We start from the raw sequence: 20,139 nt of genomic DNA on the forward strand, positions 1-20,139 counted from the left end.
CCCGATCAAAATCCCAGCCGTGTCTGATGGCATTCGGAATGTCGCGGTGCGCATTCCTTTCTCTCGGAGTGGTGGTGCTTAAAGCAAAGTGTGTTACTTCTCTGCGTTAAGGAGTCAGATTCAGCTGTTCAAAGCAAGTTGATAAATTGCTTTTCATTAAGTGTCTGAGCGCCAAGGGGTTCGGTGTGTGTTCCAAGGAAAAAATACATTAATTACAGCTTCTGTAGAGCATTTATCAATCACGTACTTATAAACACTACTAATGCAGTTAATTGAAGGTAGAAAAATTTACCTTTTTGAATTTGTTGACTGTAGCAATTCCATGGCTGGAAAGACAGATTGGAAATTAAAACCCGGGGATACTTTTAGTGGGAGCTGCACGGTGGAGGTCAGGGCTGTTGGGGATGGGTTGCCAGGAGCTCACCTTTATGCAGGCAGTTTTGTGCTCTGTCTGCTGTTGAGATACAGGCTGCAGCAGCAGTGTTTGTTCTCTTCTCCCACACAGCCACATTGTCTTTGCCATGCAAAGGGATATCCTTGCCTCTGGTACAGTTTCGGCTCTCTCTGTGTCCTGCCAGTAAAATTTATTTATTGCTCTGTGTGTGTTTTGTTTTTTTTAAAAAGAAAAAGACAAGTACAGAGGAGGAAAGATGCACGAAAGCAAACAAAGACATCCTGCTCACCTGTAGTCAGTAAAASTTTCTGTGAAAAAGAAATCTTTTGTGAATATAAGCTTTGGGTGAAGGTGGTGTATTGGCAGCTGCTGAAGGAGTTGGGTGAGATCGAGCTGAAGTGTTTTATYAGGTCTGCAGCCAAAAACCTCTGGTGCTTGTGGTGTGCAGAGGCTTTGAAGGCATCTTGCACAGTTGTGTTACGCTCCCTGTGGCTGTTTTGAACTGCCAGCTGTGCAACTGGCTGTTTTTCATGCTCAGGAAAGCACTGAGAATAGAGACTTTTTACAGTAGCCTATAACTCGTGGATTTCTTGCCCTTTCTTTTGTTGAGTTGTTATGAGGTGGCCTTTGAGTTTCCTGGGAGATTGGTAAGGACATTAAGTCTCTGCCAGGACAAGCCAGTGGGACACCAGCACCTCGTTGTGAAAGCTGACAGAAAAACACCATCCCAAATGTCTGGTCCAGCTCTTTGGTATTCACCTGATGGCTTCTATTTTCTGCTGGTGGGTGTTTCGTGCATGTATTGCAGCTTCTGTTTGAGGTTCTTAAAATGCCTTTCATCTTTGCAGCTGGCTGCACGGTATCTCCAACTACAGAAGGAGGTCTTATCTTGCTCTTACAAATGATAAAATGTATGTCCAAGAGCTGATGTGTTCGTGGTCCAGCAGGAAGCTCTGTCACTGTGCACAATCAGACAGAGATCTCCAGTTTCAGATCTTTAAAATGCATTTTTCACCGCTGGCTTTGTAAATGGGCTGTTAAAATTTCGCCCTGTGTGTGGCCATTAATTCAGTGTCCGGAGAGCTAAATRCTAAACCAAACTGTCAGTGTGATTGTACAGGTCAAAATGGTTCACATGCATGACCGGTGCAAACCAAAATCCATCTTCCCTGTGAGCCTGTGTTCACACACCACCAGCACACCTGGTCCAAAAGTGAGTCACTTGCTATTTTTATTCCTTTTACATACAAGTTCAGGTTTTGTTTTGTATGAAGTATAATGCATTCTRCCTCATCTTATTTGCAAATATTTCTCATTTTCAAGTGAATCTATTTTTAAAACAGGACTCAAAATGTATTTTTCAATAGCTTACAAATGTCTGCTCTGTTGTTTGTCTGTTGAATAGAGGTAAAATTTGTTCAAAGTTAGCTCTGAATTTTTATTTTTTTTTAATAATCAGCTTGTAATAAACAGGGGAAGATAGCTGCTTTCCTACCCAGGAGCTGTCGTAATCTGTAACTTCTAACAATATTTTAGAAGGAGAAACTGTCTTCCTTCTGTCATGTGCAGCCACAAGGATTTCTGTAAGTCATGATTAAGACTTTAATTCAGGGCTTTTACAGAGTAAGTGTGGAGTGAGAAGAGATAATAAAAATGGTGATCTTTGTGAAGCAGCCACAGGAGAGGGAACTGTTTCATGTTTCCTTTACCCCTTTGCCTAGGCAGCTGTTTGCTGTACCTAAGCAAAACTTCCTTTTCAGATCTGGGAAAGCAAGAAAGCTGAGAGGGAGGAATTCTGCCCACGAGTGGCATGAGGAAGCTCACAATTCTTGCATGTCCTGTGTGGTAAAGTAAAGCCCAGAATTAYAACCTTGTGCTTCTCCCACACATGGAACACGTAGGAAAGCTGCACATAACCCTGTTCCTGCTAAGGATGTTGAGGTTATAACTGCAGRCTGTCCCCTGTGGGAAAGGGGTCAGTGTGTATTTTGGTTTCTTATCACTTGAAGGCAGAAGGAAGTTGCATAAAGGATGGAGAATGTCTGTTGGTGGGAATGCATGGTACCTTCCACTGGGGTATGTGTGAGCAGCATCCTGTAGTTTGGTAGAGCCTGGGCTGCACTGGGTTTCCTTTGGATGGAAGTCATCTCAACTAACTTAATTTTCCCTCATGTTCACATGAGAACAGGCACGCTCGTGTCTCTAAGCCTTGTTTCATATTTTAGAGCTGCTGTGATGTCAGAGATGCTGCTCGAGCATGTAGGAAGAAGTTGGATTTAGTTTGCCCCGAGGATAATGGGTGCTTTGAAGGAAGAAATGTTTGTTTGTGCCTGACAGTATCTTGTTGAGGAAAATGAGGATCTTTTGTGAACGTTACAGTGGTGGGTGGGGAGTCTGTTTTGCATTTTCAAAATAAAATAAAAGCCTGATATCCTGGGCAAGTTATTTTGATGACAATACTATGTTTACCTGGCCTGTGCTCTTAACTGCTGTGGTTCACCTGAAACTTCCTCCCCAAATATCCATGGAGCCATATGCACCCTAGAACACCTTAMGATACATTCCAGGCTTTTCTGTCATCCCTGTTTCCCACCAGTACAGCATGAAAAATTTGAAGTTGGAAGTTACCATATAAAAGGAGAAAGAAAATTAATTAAAGGTCAGAGTGCTTTAGTGTAGTGAAAATTGAGAGGAGGCAGATACAAAGTTATTCAAATTRCTTTTGACTTCGGGCAGGTCGATTTTCCTATTTCTTGCAAATGTTCCCATGGTAAAAGCAGTATCACATCTGTCTCACAACTGACCACTAGCATTTGTGTTTCAAGCACAGCCAGAAATCCTCCTTTGAAGCTTTGGCCAGGCTCTGCAATCGTCCTGACTTGTCTTTTCTACATCTTCCCTTCACCTTAGGAGTGGCCTGCAACACCTGGCAAGACCTACTTAACKCCTGTGTTGTCTGTCAGCTCCTGCCACGTTGCAGAATACAGAGTTAAATCTAAAAATAYTCTTAAAAAGAGGTGAGGGCTTTGAGCGAAGTAAAGTAAGCCACTGATTTGGGTCACGAAAGGGAATTGATGTCACTGGTTCTTGGTTGCAGCTTTCTTGAGCTAAGAAGTTCTGTTCTGAGCTGTGAAGGAGCAGGGGTGAGCAAGTGGTGCTCAGGACAAGGAAAGGTGATCTGTGTCCATTTGTCCCCAGGAGACTGCCCAGACCGTGACCTTGTAAGCCTGATGTGAGAAGTCAAGGTGGTGTTAAATGCTCTGCGGTTTCCTTTGTCTTCTGTGGTAGAAWACTGTCACCCACTGCTGTCCTTTCAACAAAGAGTGACAGTGGCATCAGGCGATTAAATGCTTCATCCAAAATTACGTCAGGAGCCTGTGGTGAGCTGGATATTTCCCTCCATCTCTTCTGTCATAGACTAGTCCATCATCAGGAGACCACTGCTGTAACATAAATCTGGTCCAAAAGCCTGAAGCCAACCGTAAAAGGAGTCGTGTGCAATTTTTACCCTTGTCAGAGTGGTTATGTGGCTTCAGTAATGTTTGTTAAGTGCTTTGATATGCTTTGGTGAAGGACAGAGTGTTAATAATTAAAATTGTAAAGAAGTTCTAAAGTAGCATGGGGTTTGACGACCGCTTTCTGGTCTGTTAGTTAACAAAAATGCAAAATATAAATGGACGAATCAGCAGGAATTGAGTTGAACGCTCCCTTCCCCCAGCCACCTGCATGGGCTGAGCACAGAAAGCAGCTAATTGTCTGCTCTGCTGCAGAGATGAAAGAAGCTGGTCCTGCAACAGGAAAGGCTATTGAACTGCATGAAGGTGGTAAATTATCAGCGCTGAAAACCTTTTGAGTCGGTATCTTTACGTGCTCAAAAAGTACATTATTTGTACTGGTATTGACAGCGTTCGCGGGCTGATAAAACCGGCGTCTGGTGACGTGAATCTTATGTTTCAGTGCCTGTAATTAAGAGGTCAATAAAACTAAAACTTGTTTTTTTTTTAAACTCTGCGCCATCGCCCTGTTTGGGTGTAGTTGAAGGGTGTGTTTGGTGAGGACGGGCCCTCATAATGGCTTTATCTTGGCCCAGCTAACGAGCTGTTTGCAGAACTGCTCTGATTTGCAGTGGGCAGACTGTAAAGCAGCCTCCTGTTTGTCCATTTTCCTGCTAGCAGTTCCATTTGCAGAGTGCAGGCAGGAGCAGGCTTCTTGCCAGCAACAGCTTCATTCAGATTAGGGCTTTAGTTCAATTATGTCCAATTAACTTTTATTGCAGATAGCAGTGATAATTACTTGCAARTCAATTTTTTGGCTGTGGTTATCCCAAGGCTAAAGTCTGAGCTTGATGGATTTTAATAACTGAAGTGACGTATAGCTTTTCCTCTTTTTTTTTTTCTTCTTCAGGCCTCAATTAGATGAAAGGTCAGAAGCTATGTAAAAATCCATCTTACAATTAAAGCCAACTGTTCTACTCCTCAGCAGATGCGTAGTACTGTGTTTTAAAATAATCTCATGGGACAGACCTAAAAAAAGGCTTTTTAAACTCTAAGATCATAACCTTGAGCTGGCTGCTGCTTGCTTTATCCGAAGAGTGAATTAGATGGAGCTGATGTCACACGTGGCAACACCTGAAACCGAGAGCCGACGCCTTGGCTTTTTTTTTTTTAGTGCACTGCATCCTGTTCCAGATTGCTCACCTAGAAGCTTTCAGTGGTAGCCCTGGGGCATGAGGATTGTGATATGAGCAATATTCCATTTAAGTGCTGTTATCCCAAAGCTGCTTCATTTTCTTCCCTGTTGGGCGTTGCCATCCCGGCTTGGAGGCAAGAGCAGAGCTGCGCCACAGCAGCATTTAAATTCGCTCTGCCTTCCTCACCGAAGTAATTTTGTTGCCTGAGTAACATTATAAATGGAGGTCAGCCTAAAAGGTGACGTGGTTTACAAGCGAAATCATAGTTAATTAAATGGCAAGAAGCAAAAATTGATTTTGATCGAAACTGTTGCAGGGCTCCACAAAAGGTCCACCTTGAATGCAGAAAGCCAAAGGTCCTGTGCTGGCAGGTGCTGACRGTGCACTCCCCGTGCTACAAAAGGCGACTTTCTATTGTTCAGTTTCCTATTTATTTATCCCCAAGTCCACTCGATGCCATTGTGATTTATTGCCATTTCAGAGGGCAGCTTCTCTGCCCACTGTTTTGCAGTTTTCCATTTATAAAGCATTAAGAGGATGTGATACCAGCCGGTGATGAATACAGTGCTAGTTTGGTAATTTTCTTCCAGGAAACAGTAAGATTTATCTCTGGCTCTTCAGCAGTCCTGGGAAAAGGCCATTCTGGTAAGTGCCCAAGAATAAAGGGGAGTTTTAGAGCTGGAAAAAGGCAGGAAGCCTGCGGGATGGGTCTAGACCCTGTCAAGCAAAGCATGGCTGACTGGAAGGAGTTACATTGAATGCTGAGGTTGGCAAGAGGGTTCAATRTCTGCCGTTGACACGAACAAGTCTTTAAAACTCCTACATTTTAGGTTACTTTGGGCGAGGGAAAAGGAATGATTCTCCTTGGTGTTGAGCAGCCTGCCGGGGGGTAAATGAGACACTGAGTTTCCCTCGGAGCATGAAAATTGGCCCGGRTTCAATTCTGTTTCCTGGCAAGCTCTCCCAGACATTTGTACCAAAGAAACTTCACAACCCGGGTTAGTTTTTGTTGTTGCCTGCAGCATTTCTGTGTTCTGAACTTGGCATGTGCCGCGTGTGCGCTCGGGGGTTTTGCCTTAAATCCCGCCGGTGGCTCTGGAGCTTCACGGCGGATGTGGAACTTCATGGAACTATCCTGTGAATAAAGAGCAGAGGAGAAGCAAAGCGTAGCATCCACAAGCCTATAACAACCCTCACACAGAGGCTTACAGGGACCCCAGGGTGCTGGAAACTTGGAATAGTTGGGAGCTTTTTCTTTTGTGTGTGGGTGGATGCTCCCGCTTCCTCCTGGCCTCGGGCTTTGTGAASGAGCCCGCAGTTAATCGTGGAATTTCAAACATGCGTGTTTACTTTCAGGAACCTAACTTTAGACTTCACCAGCCTGCTTTCGTCTAAACCAGCTCAGTTTCCCATGTTTCACTGGCTGGGGATGGTTTGCGGSGAGGGTTTCCTTTGTGTTTTCACCCTGTAAAGCCTCTCGAGAGCTTCAGAGRGTGATACATCTAAAAACTTGGCAGTAACTGTATATGTGGTCCATTTATGTAATGATAAAGCTGTGTTAGAGCGTTTGAAATTTCCCAGGAGTTGCTTTACACCCCGGTTTTACTCTAGGTTATAAACTACCYCCTGGCCTGAGAGACGATAAATACCAAATATCACCCAGAAAATATTTTTTTTAAGTCAAGAAAGGCAGTATCATGGTAAGTTTTACTGGAACAGATTCCTAGCTCTGCAGGGAGGGTGTCCCTGGGCAGTGGGTRGATGTGAGTTCTTCCATCCTGGTGAGCCTTTTGGTGACAGGGGACACTGAGCTGCTTGGGCCAAAAAACACCCTGATGTGCAGGTAAGGCTGAATGTAATAGTTGTTGTGAGGATGTGCCAATTGCCCCCAGATCCCAAGCACTGCAAATCCCTCTTAAGCTTAACATGCTTTGATTTAATTATTAATAAATCTTAGGAGAAAAAAAAATGTGTTCACATGTCTAAACCTGCTATTTCRTGGAGCATCCTGCAGTACGTGCACTGTTAAGATTATATCCCACAGCCAGATTAGATTAAAATCACTTCAAAGAGGACTATTTATTTATTTATTCCAATCTAATGATTGTTTTCCTCTAGAAATATGCTTTATCTTTTTTTATACATATATTTTCAAGGCAGAGCTCGTTGTGCTGTGTTTGTACAGAATCTGTTTAAAATGCGATTTAAAAACTGAGGTTTCCACGGTTCACAGCCCTCCATGGCTGGGTGCCACAGCCTACTGGTCAGATCACTCCAGTTTGCAGCTGACTGGTTTAGATGACAGTGTGACTGACCCTGGTACAGTGCAAAACCCTCTCCATTCCACTTCTCCCAGGAGCACACCATTCATCCTTGGAGGGGCTGGTGCTTTGCAGGTGCTGGTGCCCACACGAGTCACCACCATGTAGCCGAATCCGCTGGTGAAAAGTCTTGATGTGCCAARTTCAGTTCATCTCCTGCTCTGGACTAATTAGAAGGAATAAACCCGAGCAGGAGGGGCTGATGGTCCCAGCTGCCAATCCTGGGACAGYCAGTAGTGCTCACCTCAATCCCAAATACAGCCCATGCCAGGCATTTCAGTTCATTTCAGCTGTGGTGAGTTGGAGTTGTCCGTGCCAGCTCATGCTGAGGAAGACTCAGATCAGAAAGTAGTAGTGAGGTGCTGAGTATCTCAAAGGGAATAAATGTTAATTTCTAATTAGAAAAAAATGGGGATRCCCGTCAAGGTATTTCAGATGTGTTTGTTTTCAAATACTGAGATGTCTGTTTTGAAAACCTATATTGATTCCATAAAGTACAAAAACAGAAGCAGGATTTTAATTATAATAAGAAATTCAGCAATGGAGTTAWGGTCAGCACTTCTGTACAAGTCTGAATTTCTTTTTCTAATGCTCAGCAGTGACCTAGATGTCATCAATTTGGTTACTGCAAATCAAGCTAGGAGAGCGATTTTAGGCTTCTACTTCAAATTATTTTTGTAAGTCCAGTATTTCCTTTAAAATTATTATTGCCACCCCAGTCTTTTATGAACCCTTGGCTTTACCTAAAACGATTATCTGCCTGCGGGAACAACTTGCCTTTATAGCTCTCTCTAAAACATTGCTCTCCATATTGGAGCTAAAGCTTCTGTAAATACATGTTTTGACCTTCAAGGAAACACTGCTGTCATGTAGCAGGAGCCTGGCTATTCTGAGGTGAATGCTGTGACCACTCCTAATCACTTGTTCTCTCTCCTAATGTGCCATTATCCTGTTTATTACTGTGTGCACCTCGCTGGGGCCCTTCAGCAAGAGGCTTTCTGAGAGCGTCACAGTTCAGGCTCTAATGAGCGTTAATGATGGAGCAGGTGAGCAAACCTTTCCTGCATCTTGCTGCCAGAAATTCTGCTCCCTCAGTCAGAGCACGGCTGTGCTCTTTCAGGGCCAAACACAAACTTGCCATCAATTAAATAGTGTTTTAGACACYGAGCTCCTTCGGGCGTGCAGGGACAGAAAGTGAATCCTGGGCCGGCGTCAAACGTTATTGGAGTTAAAGGTGGATGCTCAGGTGAATGTGGGAATAGTGTGATCTGTTTTTCTGTCTGCAGTGAAGGCTCTTAATTTTGTTTGTCTGCTTTTCACTGAGAAATAGGTCTTGTTTGTGCCAGCCTTCTGAAGTTGATGAAATGAGGAAAAAAGGAAAATACGATTATTATTTTTTTCTTGCTGACTGTGGGTGTTTCTGTTGCTTACTCAGGTAAAGCTCTGACAACTYGCAGTGGTTTTGTCTTCTGATTAAAAGGAGCTGGATTCTTGTTTTGTCATTTTGGTCTTGTTGGGTGTGATTGGGGACGAGGAACTGCTGCCCACAGGCTGTTTGCAAAGTTTCACTGAATATTGTGTACCCAYAGTCACGACTGAATCTCATCTATAAAGGTCGAGCAACTTTTCAGTTCCTCAAGCAATTCCTTGATGTTGTGGATGTGACAGGTCTTCAGTCATCATTTCTGAAAGACTCTGAGAATTCCATCTCCTTCAGAGAATCARAAGAAAATCCAGGTTTAGGTTTATTTTACCATGTTTTGCATATCTTGGGCTTTGGGCAGTGCAGATTGTTGCCRTCTCCTAGGGATGAAATGGAGAACRGTACAAACGTGCTGTTGGTGGTTGYGCTGTCAACCCTGCACCTTGGTGAGGTGCTGTGTGTGTTTCTCACAGCACCAGGTCTGTGTTACTCTGTGTGGGAAGGGTGAATGGGCAACAGCATGGAGCTGTCAAGCTGACATTCAGTGCCCAAAACTATTTTTGTTAGTCACAGTGGCACCCAGCAGGCTCGCTCAGCCGCACTTGGTCAGCTTTTGAGAGCACTTGCTCTGTGAAGATGGCAAGCTCTCATAAATTAATATTTGTGTGAGATTTCGTGGCCATTGGTGTAATCAACCTTTGCGTGTTGAGCCGAGGAGATGCATAAACATGGAGCTAATGAACTGTACACAGTGAGTAATTGCTGTGCTGCGGGAAAGCTTTGAGTCCATGCTGTTGGCTCTGTTGGTGCCAGTGTTCCGTGGGCAGTCTGACCTGTGCCTGTGGTCTGAGGTGAGGTCTCACATTCAAGTCTTTAAAAGATCTGCAGAAATCTGCTGTTGGAGGTTTCTGGAGCATGAAGGTGGTGGTGCTGACGGTGTCACATCGTTGTCATCGCATTGTTTGTGCTGTCTCAGCAGTGAGACTCTTTCAGAAGTGGCCTCTGAGAGGTTTTGGCGGATGTGGCTTCTCGTGTCTAGGCTCAGGCTTTCTCYTTCCCCTCTTTTGATCTTTGAATTCCTCCCCAGTTGTTTTAATTGGGGTTTGTGAAACAATGACTGAAACTAAATCAGCTTGCAAGTCATGAATCATTCAATTCTTCCCCTGTTTTGGAGGTCATGTAACAAGTCCCAAAGCCTTTCTAGCCTTCCTTAGGTGTTTTGCTTTGTCTTGCAGCCCTGATGCTTGTGGACATCTGGACAAGCAGGAAAAATCTACTGATTTCTCTAGCTTGGCTCTGTCACCCTGTTTCCCAGAACTTTCTGAAGTGCTGCAGCCAGCRGGATCTGAGCAGGGGATTGGASCAGGTGGCCTCTARAGATCTGRKTCTAACTTAAATCTCTGTAATTCTAGTATCATTGGACACTTTGAGCCCCAGTTAGCTTTGTTGCTGGGATCCCTCTTTGCACAGCAATGATGGGATTTGAGGTTTATAAATAAAGAGCTTTAGTGCTCCGTTTTGAGGTTTGATTTCTTAAATGCTGGACCAAACCAAAGAGGRTGGTGGCATCTCTGCAGCCCCCATCTTTCTGTGGTCTGCCCCAGGGCAGCTCGGGTTAGCGAGTCTCTGCTGAAATGAAGGAAGTTGTAGCCATTCATCTTTCAGCCTAATGGACCACAGAAATTACAAGCTGTAGCATGCAGCTTAATCTTGCCACAAGGCAGAGTGCTGCATACTTTGCCTCCAATTTATGCATGCCATGCCTGTTTGTTAAATGCAAAAGAGCAGTTGACAGGATTTCTCCAGAGGAATTACCTTGGTGGATACCAGTGCATTTCAGCAGAGTGAAATGAGTGATGGTGGTTTCTGTACCATTCATAACAACCACCTTTGAAATCTGAGGACAGAGTTACGGATTATTCTCTGTGTGTCAAGCAGCAGAGGAGGGCAAGGCAGCTATTTTGGTTTTAACCCTGCAGATGACCCAGTTCTTGAAGTATTTCCGTTGCCGTTAGGAGATGCAGTCAGGACTGGAGCAGCGGTTGCGCATCTGTGCTTGGTCAGGCCTTCACCCAGGGATGGCTCTTTGCCGCTTTCTTTTCTCTGTTCCTCCTTGTATTATAACTTTGAATTGTCTCTCTGTTGTTGCAGTGTGCAGAGGAGTGAATGCCCCATGTTGTGTTAGTGCCTGTCTGCCATGCTGGCCTGTCTGCCAGGACCAGGCGACCTCTCCTTTCAGCTTCTTTCTTACACGCAGATGAACACTGGACTTCAGAAATGTGAGTGATGTTTTGTCTGCAGGATGTGGTTAACTGTTAAATCTGGCTCTGGTACCGCTGTGACATAAACATTTAGGATACAGTGGAAAAACTATTTAATGTAGAGTCTTTCTTTTGTAACGCCTTCAAGGCATTTGTCAGTAATGGCTCTAGGAAATGGCTGTGGAGGTTCACATGTGTGTGCAGCAAGCTCTCCCCTGTTCCTGGCTCTGCAGAGGTTAATTTTAACCACAGCAAGATGRGGTTCCTGAGAGATTTGTGCCTCTCTGCTGAAAAGGTTTTGTGCTAAAAGTGTGCCAGCTGATTTGCTTCTTAACACAACTTGTTCCTCAGTCTTTTTCTCTTCCTTTCGTGCASTTACTCGTAGACACCAATAAAAGTTGGATCAGTCTAATGCAAAGCTTTTGASGTCAGCAGCTCTTGCTCTACATACCTGGGGCTTATACTGCAAATATTAGTGAGCTAGCCCAAATTACTAAAGTTCAAAGTTTCCATCTTCTTTCTGATGTCTCTTTGGTGCCTCTGAAAATATGTCTTCAGAGTGCTCTGATAATTCTTTTTTGATAACTTCAGTCATTTTTTTCATAGTTGTACTGGTATTTTTAAGAACACCTTATGCTTGGGAATGTAAGTTTACTGACTAGRGATTTTTTTAACTCTTACTCCTTGTCTCCTCTTTATCTCTGAAGTAGCACATTGATTGTTCAGCTGAAATTTCAGAAATGCCAAGGTTTCTATGTAAGGTCTGTGTGCTTGGTTCTTAGGGCTGTAACCTGTCTCTTGTGTTTGAAATGTGCATTGGGAAATTTCAGTTTGCTGATGGACTCATTATTYCTTAAACCTGAGTGATTTACAGTCCAGTTGTAGCCAAATTGTTCATATAGTGAGGCTTGTGCTACTGAAAATAAATAGGGAAGATAATTTTGCAGTTAAGGGTGACCTGCCCGGGATCCTGATCCTGCCAGAAGAGGCTGACAYGGTTCACATACACACCCAAACTCCSCCACAGCACTTCTGCTGACTCTTCTGGGCTTGGTAATTATAATGACACTCAKCAACAGTAAAAATCTTCACTCACCAAAGGACTGGTGATGGCATCAAACYGGGCATCCCCTCCTTTTTCTTTCCAATTTCCACTGTGAGCTTTGCTGACGGGCTGCGGGGTGAGGATGTGCCCAGGTCTGTGCATTGCGTGAGGTTTCTTTGGCAGAGCTTGGTTCTGAAAGCAAAATGTTGAGGTTCATGTGAGGGCAGCTGTGCATAAATCAGGTATTTGCTAATTACAGCTTTACAAGGCAACATGCTGGTATGTTGGGCAGTTTTCCTCACCTGATGGTACCTGATGCTGTTTCTTGGAGATCTGCTGATCCATGTGCTGAAAGCATTGCTGTGTCCTGCTCAGTGAAGAGCTTTGGGAGCTGCTTTTCAAAAAATTTAGGACATAAAGTAGCTGGCAGGCACGGGCTGGCAGTGGTAACGCTCAGCTGTTGGGTTTGTTCTGATTTATATGGAAGATGAAGCTGCTGGTACAGACCTTGCTCAGCCCYGCTGCAGATGTGGGCACGATTAATTGGTGCATTTTTCTTGTGCTGGAGATGCATGAGTAGCCCAGCCCCTGGCCGGGGCAGAGCTGAGTTAATGAGCATTTTTTAATGAACAGTGACTTGTGGCTTTTSATGGGAGGTGGAAGCAGGCTGTAATAATAGTGCTACTGCTTTTATGAAAGGCACAGAACTCCACAGGATTGCCTTTCTTCAGACTTGCCGTGTTTGTGTTAATAATCTTTAAGTGTAGTTTTCTGGATCAGACTTTCTATTAGTGTATTAAAATCCACATTAGCTCAGTTACCTCTTTTTTCCATATTCAGTCTCAAATAAGAGGTTTGTTCTTAAAGGTGGTCTGTGCAGTAGGAGTTTGGTAGATTAATATGCACATATTTTTTCCTTTAGAAATTGATGACTACAGACCTTCCAATTTCAGTATTTTTTGTTGAATTCCAGCCTGAGTTCAGGCTAACCATATAATTCACCCTTTTCTACACAGGGGATTTCTCACTGGCTYTGTATGGATATTCTCTCCTTTATCCCAGTGACTCCAGTATCAACCTGAGTGGTCATTTGGGATATTTGAGACAAGATTGTTCAGGCTGTGTCTGCAGCTGCTGTTGAACATAGCAGCAGTGACAGACCTTCTGGGAGAAAAKAGTCATTTTTTTGTGACAGTGGTGCAAAATCAAGTGAAAGGTGTTTCTTAGAAAGTATTTTGTTGGGGGGACACCAGAGAAGAGGAGATTGGACAACACGAGGTCATCAGCTAAACTGAATGTTTTTGGGAGGGCTTTTTTAGAGAAACTGCTGAAATTGAGGTTTTTATGCAGACTATGGTCATAGCTGGTTCTGGCTTGTCCCAGTGCAGGAGCTCTCATTAGAGTAGGAATCCTGAAGGCCTGTTTGTATTTTGTTTAATGATAATGAAAATTTAACCATAGGCAGCTTTTAAAAGCAGTGGGGTTTAAAGTCTTAATGTGAAATGCACTTAAAAGATGTTCCATTAGTKCTGAGGTGAGGCAGGGAAATCTGTCTCATTCCATGTCAAAAATAGCTCCAGTGGTGAGGCCAGGAGTGTGACCAGAGGAATCGGTTGCCACGGGATTAGCAGGAGTCATGGACTTGCAGCTCACCAATTTATTGGGGTAATTGCTCATATGCACAGCCTTGCCTTATAATAAACATGAAATAATTACTTTTGAAGAAAAGTATTCTGCCTTGCATTTGCCATTAGGGAGCTTCCTGGAGCTCATCCCATTGTTTTCCTAATGAAGCTTCTTCCTCTGCCATTGCCTCATCATTTTATTATGGTCTGATCTGGATTTCTTGCTCTTGCACATGAATGATGATATTCCAATATCAGCATTTTCTTTCAGACTGTTCTGGCAGGTTTTCTATTCACTTAGTTACCAGAACTAATTGTTCTTTATTGGTTTATAGGATACTTGCATGGGATATTCAGACTCTTTCTCACCCCGTAATGCCTTTCTCCTAATATTTTACTGCCTTAATTACTACAGTCACGGAATCTTGCCTCTGGAACTACTAGCAAAGCACATTGGGGCACTCAGAAATACGTCACCTTCAGGCCTGAGTAACATGGCTGAGTTAGCCTGTAGTAAAAGGAGCATCATCCTACCTGTGCATAAACCAGGTGCTGTTTGGAATGGTGGTTGGGTGCAGAAGATCCCATCCAAGGGGTTTAAAAGGTGGTTTGCCTTTGTTAGGATGCCAGGCTTGGTGCTGGGGTGTCATTTAAGTTTAACTGAGGGGCTGTTTTCTCTCTTCAGAGGAAGAAATTCTTCCAGGTTTGGGATTAGAGGTGTGTCTGACTGATGGCTGCAGCCTGTTCAAACATCCATGCTGCTTCCTGATACTAAAAAAAAATACTGGATAAAAGAATATTCAGTGTGTCTATTTAGTGTTTATACTTACAACCTAATTTGCTGATTTGCCTATAGGAGTGTAAACCAGGCTGGGAAATTTTCACTGCAAAGGTGTCTTAAAGTATCCTCCTAATTTTTCATGTGAAAATAGAACGTGACAATGTCTGCAAGCATAACATAAACCATAACACACGCAGATATGGGTTTCTTTGTCCTTTGGTTCTTCTCTGGTTCATGAGGGGTTGCCAGGGTCAGGTCTTGGGGAAGAAACAGACCTTAATGAGCGTGGGCAATGCTAAAAATAAAGGTTGGGAGTTCAAGAAGGTCTTGGCTTTTGAGGCAGGGTAACACTGGCAAATGCCATTYGGAGGCTTTCCTCTCCGTTAGGAGCACAGCAGCTCGCTCAAAAGGGCAGATATGAACCACCTGCCTGCAGAGACAGGTACAGGGATGTGAACAGAGAGGATGTTTGGGTTAATATTTCCTTTGATTAAGAGAAAGGGATGATATGTGCCAGTGTCTGGACAGCACAGGGAGCACAAGTATAACCGGCGCCGTGGTACGAGCTGTGCTAGAGATGTAAGACAAACTGCTCGTAAAGCTTCTTATTTCACAAAAGATATTTTTAATACTTCCATAATTAGCCTTTCTTTTGGTATCCATCCTGTTTTCCATTTTCTGACCTTTTCTTTGTGAAAGTGAGAGCTCTTAGAGCCGAGCTGCTCTCCCTCACCTGTGACGACGGGAAGCTGCAGGATGCAAAGAGAGAAGTGGCTGCTACTCATCTTTTGGAGGCAATTTGCTTAAAAGAATCAGAGGTGGATTTTCAAGAGGAAGGATTATTTGTCTGGGAGCAGCAAGCTCTGTGCTGGAGCATTAGATTTCCTTGGGTCAGAGATGGGGCTGGGGTGCTCTTGGGTRGCTGCCACATTCCCTGTTCTTTCTGCACAGCAGCAGATAGCACAGGGATACTGAAAACTGTMGGGAAAAGGATGGGCATTTTTTTCCAGTGAACTGTTTGCAAGGTGAAGGGGGRAAAAAAATCAAGCAAAAGCTAAATTGGATTGTCAAAGCTGCAAGCCATTATTTGAAGATTATAAAATCAGCAGGCGTCCCATAGGAGTTAGGCAGCAGAGCTTTGGTGGGAAAACAGCCCAACTCTCTGCTTGGAATATGATTATGGCAAGAGAGACACAAGCATTTCCCTAGATTTCTGAAGTTCTCTGCAGAAGCAGTTTGTGCTTGTGAGCAAGGTGGGTATCTGGTAAATCAGAGGAAGTGAAACCACACCTCTGTCTCCAGAAGCCTTTTATCTGTGTCTGGGGAGCAGCATGTTTTTAATCTTGCGAGGTAATCACGTCATTTTGCCATGTGATGTGGGGATGTTGTCTTTAGCAAGGTGCCACCCTGAAAAGTCAGCTGAAGAAATAATTGCAGGCCATAAAATAATCAGCCTCCTTCCATTTGCCGAGTTTGGGCCGACAAGAGCTTCCTAATGGACAGAARGACACTCAGAAGTGCTTTCAGATGTCAGCACCCAGGAAAGGAGTGGGGTGTAAATGGAGGCTTGAGCAGAAGCTTTGATGTGTGTTGGGTTTKCARGGCRAGGGTTTGGTAGTGGGGGGGWTRCAGAATCAGCTCAGAAACTTCCCCCATGGCTGATGGAGCCAAAGCCAGCTGGSTCCAGGACRGACACACCACTGGGAAAACGGATTTAAGAAGGGAGAAAATCCTGCACAAYTGCAGCTGGAGAGAGGAGTGAGAATTTGTGAGAGGAGCAGCTCTACACAAACCCCCAGGGTGCTGAAGAAGGAGGGGGGAGGAGRTGCTCCAGGCACTGCAGCAGCRATTCCCATGCAGCCCGTGGGGAAGGCCATGGTGAGGCAGCTGTGTCCATCTCCCTGTGCTAAGGAGGTGGAGAAAGGAGTGAAGTTGAGCCTGGGAAGAAGGGAGGGGTGGAATGAAGAGGTTTGAAGATTTGGACTTTTTTTTTCATTACCCTACTGTGACTGGATTGTTAATAAATTAAACTAATTTCCCCAAGTCTCTTTTGCCCATGACAGTAGYTGGTGAGTGATATCTCCMCTTCCTTATTCTGAYCCTGTGTTTCTTCTTCGCTGCCCAGCTGAGGAAGGGAGTGACAGAGCATCTTTGGGGCACCTGCTGCCCAGCCAGGGTCAGCCCACTGCAGTATGGTTCCCAGCTCAGGATTACAGGGGGTTCATGTTTAATTCATAACTTTCTGATTTTSAATTCCACATTGAAAATACTGAGAATGGCTTGAAGATCTATGGGGAGGCAGTTTAAATTAAGAGAATAAAAACCAGCCCAGCACTGCAAGCCATGAGGAATCTTTTAGCTGGAGACAATCTGATGTTTATAACACGTTACCTGTTTTTGTCCAACTGCAAACATACTCTGATGAGAACCTGGTTTTGTTTTGCTCCCCTGGGCACGTCTTGCCTTAAGCTGAACCGGGGCTTGTGTTGGTCACCAGGTAATAAAGGGAATGAGGTATCAGCTACGTGACCCGCTGGTCTGGGAAGATGAAGTTTTCTTGCCTCTCGATTCCTCAGAGATTTTCTACCCTTGTTGTGTGACTGTCTTGCCCTGGGGTTGATCCCTTGCTTACCAGAACTGACGAATTTCCTTTCTCCGCAGGGGACACTACACAGAAAATGAGATCTGCACAGTATCCTACCCCAGCAGAATTGGATGCTTATGCTAAGAAGGTCGCCAACAATCCCCTGACCATAAAAATCTTTCCAAACAGCGTCAAGGTTCCCCAGAGGAAACACATACGCCGTACTGTGAACGGACTCGATACTTCAGGCCAGAGGTACAGCCCCTACCCATCTCAGGCCACCACAAAAACGGGCCTGCTGGCCATAGTGAAATCTCCAGCGAAAGGAATCATCAAGGACTTTGACGGGACGCGCGCGCGCCTGCTGCCGGAGGCGATGATGAACCCCCCCTCCACGCCGTACGTTGCACCAAGCACTTTATCCCACCCCCAGGCGCTCGCTCGCCAGCAGGCTCTCCAGCATGCACAGACTTTGCCGCACCCCCAGAGCATCCCGCAGCACCCTCAGGGTATTCCACAGCCACCCAGCTTACCGCACCCTCAGGGGATCCCGCAGGCGCTGCCGCACCCGCAGAACATGCAGCAGCCGCAGGGCTTGCAGCACCCGCAGAGCATGGCACACCAGACCCTGCAGCACCCCCCGAACCCGCTGCTGCAGCCGGGTTTACATGGAGGCAGAAAGATGCCGGATGCAGACGCGCCGCCGAATGTGACCGTGTCTACCTCAACCATTCCCCTCTCTATGGCTGCCACCCTGCAGCAGAACCAGCCACCGGACCTGAGCAGCATTGTGCACCAGATTAACCAGTTCTGCCAGGCCAGAGCTGGCATTAGCACTACCTCAGTGTGTGAGGGACAGATTGCAAACCCCAGCCCTATAAGTCGCAACCTGCTTATCAATGCAAGTACCAGGGTATCTACTCACAATGTCCCTACACCCATGCCTTCCTGTGTGGTGAACCCTGTCGACCACGCTGCTGCTGCTATTCCTCCTGCCTCTGTTAATGTGCCCATGGTCAATATTAACAGGGTGCCACCCGCCTACCAGAACGAAATCAAATCGGTCGCGTGGAACCAGCACCAGCTTGCACATCTGCAGCAAATGTGTGGGGATGCTGCTGGGCCTGCTGGACTCGCAGGGAAGCACCCTCAGAGAGAGATTGCAGGGCAGAGTTTCCCTGGTAAAACCTCCAACTACCCTCAAGAACTGTGCATGGGCCAGTCCTTCAGCTTGAAGCCCCCCATGGAGAAGCCTACGCCTTCTCCGCCCGTGAACGGGTTGCAGGGACCTTTGCCATAYACCAATGGGCACTATTTCCAGCCCCTCTGGAATAACATTCTGCCCACGCCCAACAGTGACAGCTCTGGGTCCCAGGACCTCGCCATGCCTTTCCACGGGGGACAGCCAGCGGGAGCGCCGCTGGATTGCGCAGGAGGAACTCATTTCAGAGCTGGAGCTGGCYCATCCAGCCAGAATAATGTGATGCAGACCATGGATTACCTAAGTGGGGACTTCCAGCAGTCCTGCTTCCGAGACCAGAGCATGGCTGTGCTGGGAAAAGTCCATCGGCCTCCCATGAACCGAGCACCTGAACCAACCGATAGTCGAAATCTTCATATTCAACACCCAGGGTATAGATAGGCTGCAGTCACTTTCACAGACAAAAAAAAAAAAATTATAGGTTTTAGTCTTAATTTTAATTAATAAGCAAGGYGTTTTTAACTTGCAAACTTGTGTGATCATTATAGTACCCATTGGAAGAAGACATACTGTATATTTAAAGAGCTTTGCTTGCATGTTATCTCTCTCCTTTATGCATCAAATATTTAACATGCCTTTTGTGTCAAAGAATTTCATTACACTACTTCACGCCACAGCTGTTTCCTCACCGCAGAGTCCCCTTTGTGCAGCTTTTTTATTGTTTTTTTTTGCCTTCTGCTGAGCAGCTCCTCGCTGGACTGAGGTTGAGTTGCTGCAGGGTTTCGCAGTTGCATCTGTTCTCCAGCTCCGGCGAGAGCGAGGTAGCGTAGCTGCTTCCATTTCCATCTCAATTTCCTCACAAGATTAAGAGCAACAGAATTTTGTCAGGGAGTAGGGCTTATTTTCAACTCGAAAGCCCATTTCATTAATGCATTAAACATTGACCATTTGCACTGTCTAGAGGCCTGTGTAATTGAAAAAGAGCCTGCGTTTGAACAGAGCCAGCTAGGGGTATGTATTTCGGCTTTAATACAGGGAGAAGCTTTTCAGCTGTTTCTTGCCCACGTTTATCATTTAGACTTTGTCCAAAGTCAGAAGTCTCTGGCAGATTTTTCTGACATTTTCTGTTTTCTGGACAGGGTATGGTGGAGGAGGGGAGCGGCAGGTTTGGGACGAAGGCAGCCCCAGGGAGCTGCTTTTCTTCGTGTTCCCCCTCCCCAYTGCCCTTCCAGCATCCTCAAAGCTCACATTGTCTGAACCCCTCGCTGCTAGGAGTCTGGCCAGCCTGATGTGAAGGGAATCCAGACCCACTGACAACTCCAAAAAGGGTTCAGCCACTTCTCTGGTAGCCAGGATTACTGTCAGGGTGAGGAGGAGATGTAGCTCAGCCTGTCCCCGGTGCAGCGAGCACGGTCCCRCTGTGGGATGGTTGGAATCAAAGCTCCTCTCACAAACCACCGTGGGATTGACAGTCCCCTGTCCCTCTCCATCAAAACACCCCAGCRGATTTAATGGAACAATTCTTCTCCCTGGGAATTAGCGAAGCTATTTTTAACATCCCTTTTTCCCAGGGTTTCGGTGCCTAACTCCTTCTGTTCCTTTCCCACGTCACTTCCAGCAGCCAGTCAGTCAGTGACTGTAGGACACTAACTACTGGGTAACCTCAGCATCTTGTTCTCCTCAGTGTACCAAAACATCCCTTTCCTTTCTAACAGCCCAATTTGTTGTAAGTAGAAAATTCCTCATCTCTGTTAACGAGACTAATACTTGAACATAATGATCACAATCAAGTTTGGAAATTAAAAAAAAAAAAA

General features: G+C 45.2%; 1 protein-coding gene across 1 annotated transcript; it reads left to right on the forward strand.

The window, feature by feature from the left end:
- Positions 1–10,964: 10,964 nt before the first annotated feature.
- On the forward strand, positions 10,965–19,143 carry FAM222B (family with sequence similarity 222 member B). Its single transcript, XM_057372021.1, has 2 exons — positions 10,965–11,107; positions 17,202–19,143. The coding sequence occupies exons 1-2, from the start codon at positions 11,026–11,028 to the stop codon at positions 18,764–18,766; spliced, it is 1,647 nt and encodes a 548-aa protein (XP_057228004.1). The 5' UTR covers positions 10,965–11,025; the 3' UTR covers positions 18,767–19,143.
- The last annotated feature ends 996 nt before the right edge of the window (positions 19,144–20,139 follow it).

Source organism: Malurus melanocephalus, unplaced genomic scaffold (assembly GCF_030028575.1).
Source record: "Malurus melanocephalus ecotype Western Australia unplaced genomic scaffold, MMel_1.1 scaffold_162, whole genome shotgun sequence".
Classification (NCBI taxonomy): Eukaryota; Metazoa; Chordata; class Aves; order Passeriformes; family Maluridae; genus Malurus; species Malurus melanocephalus.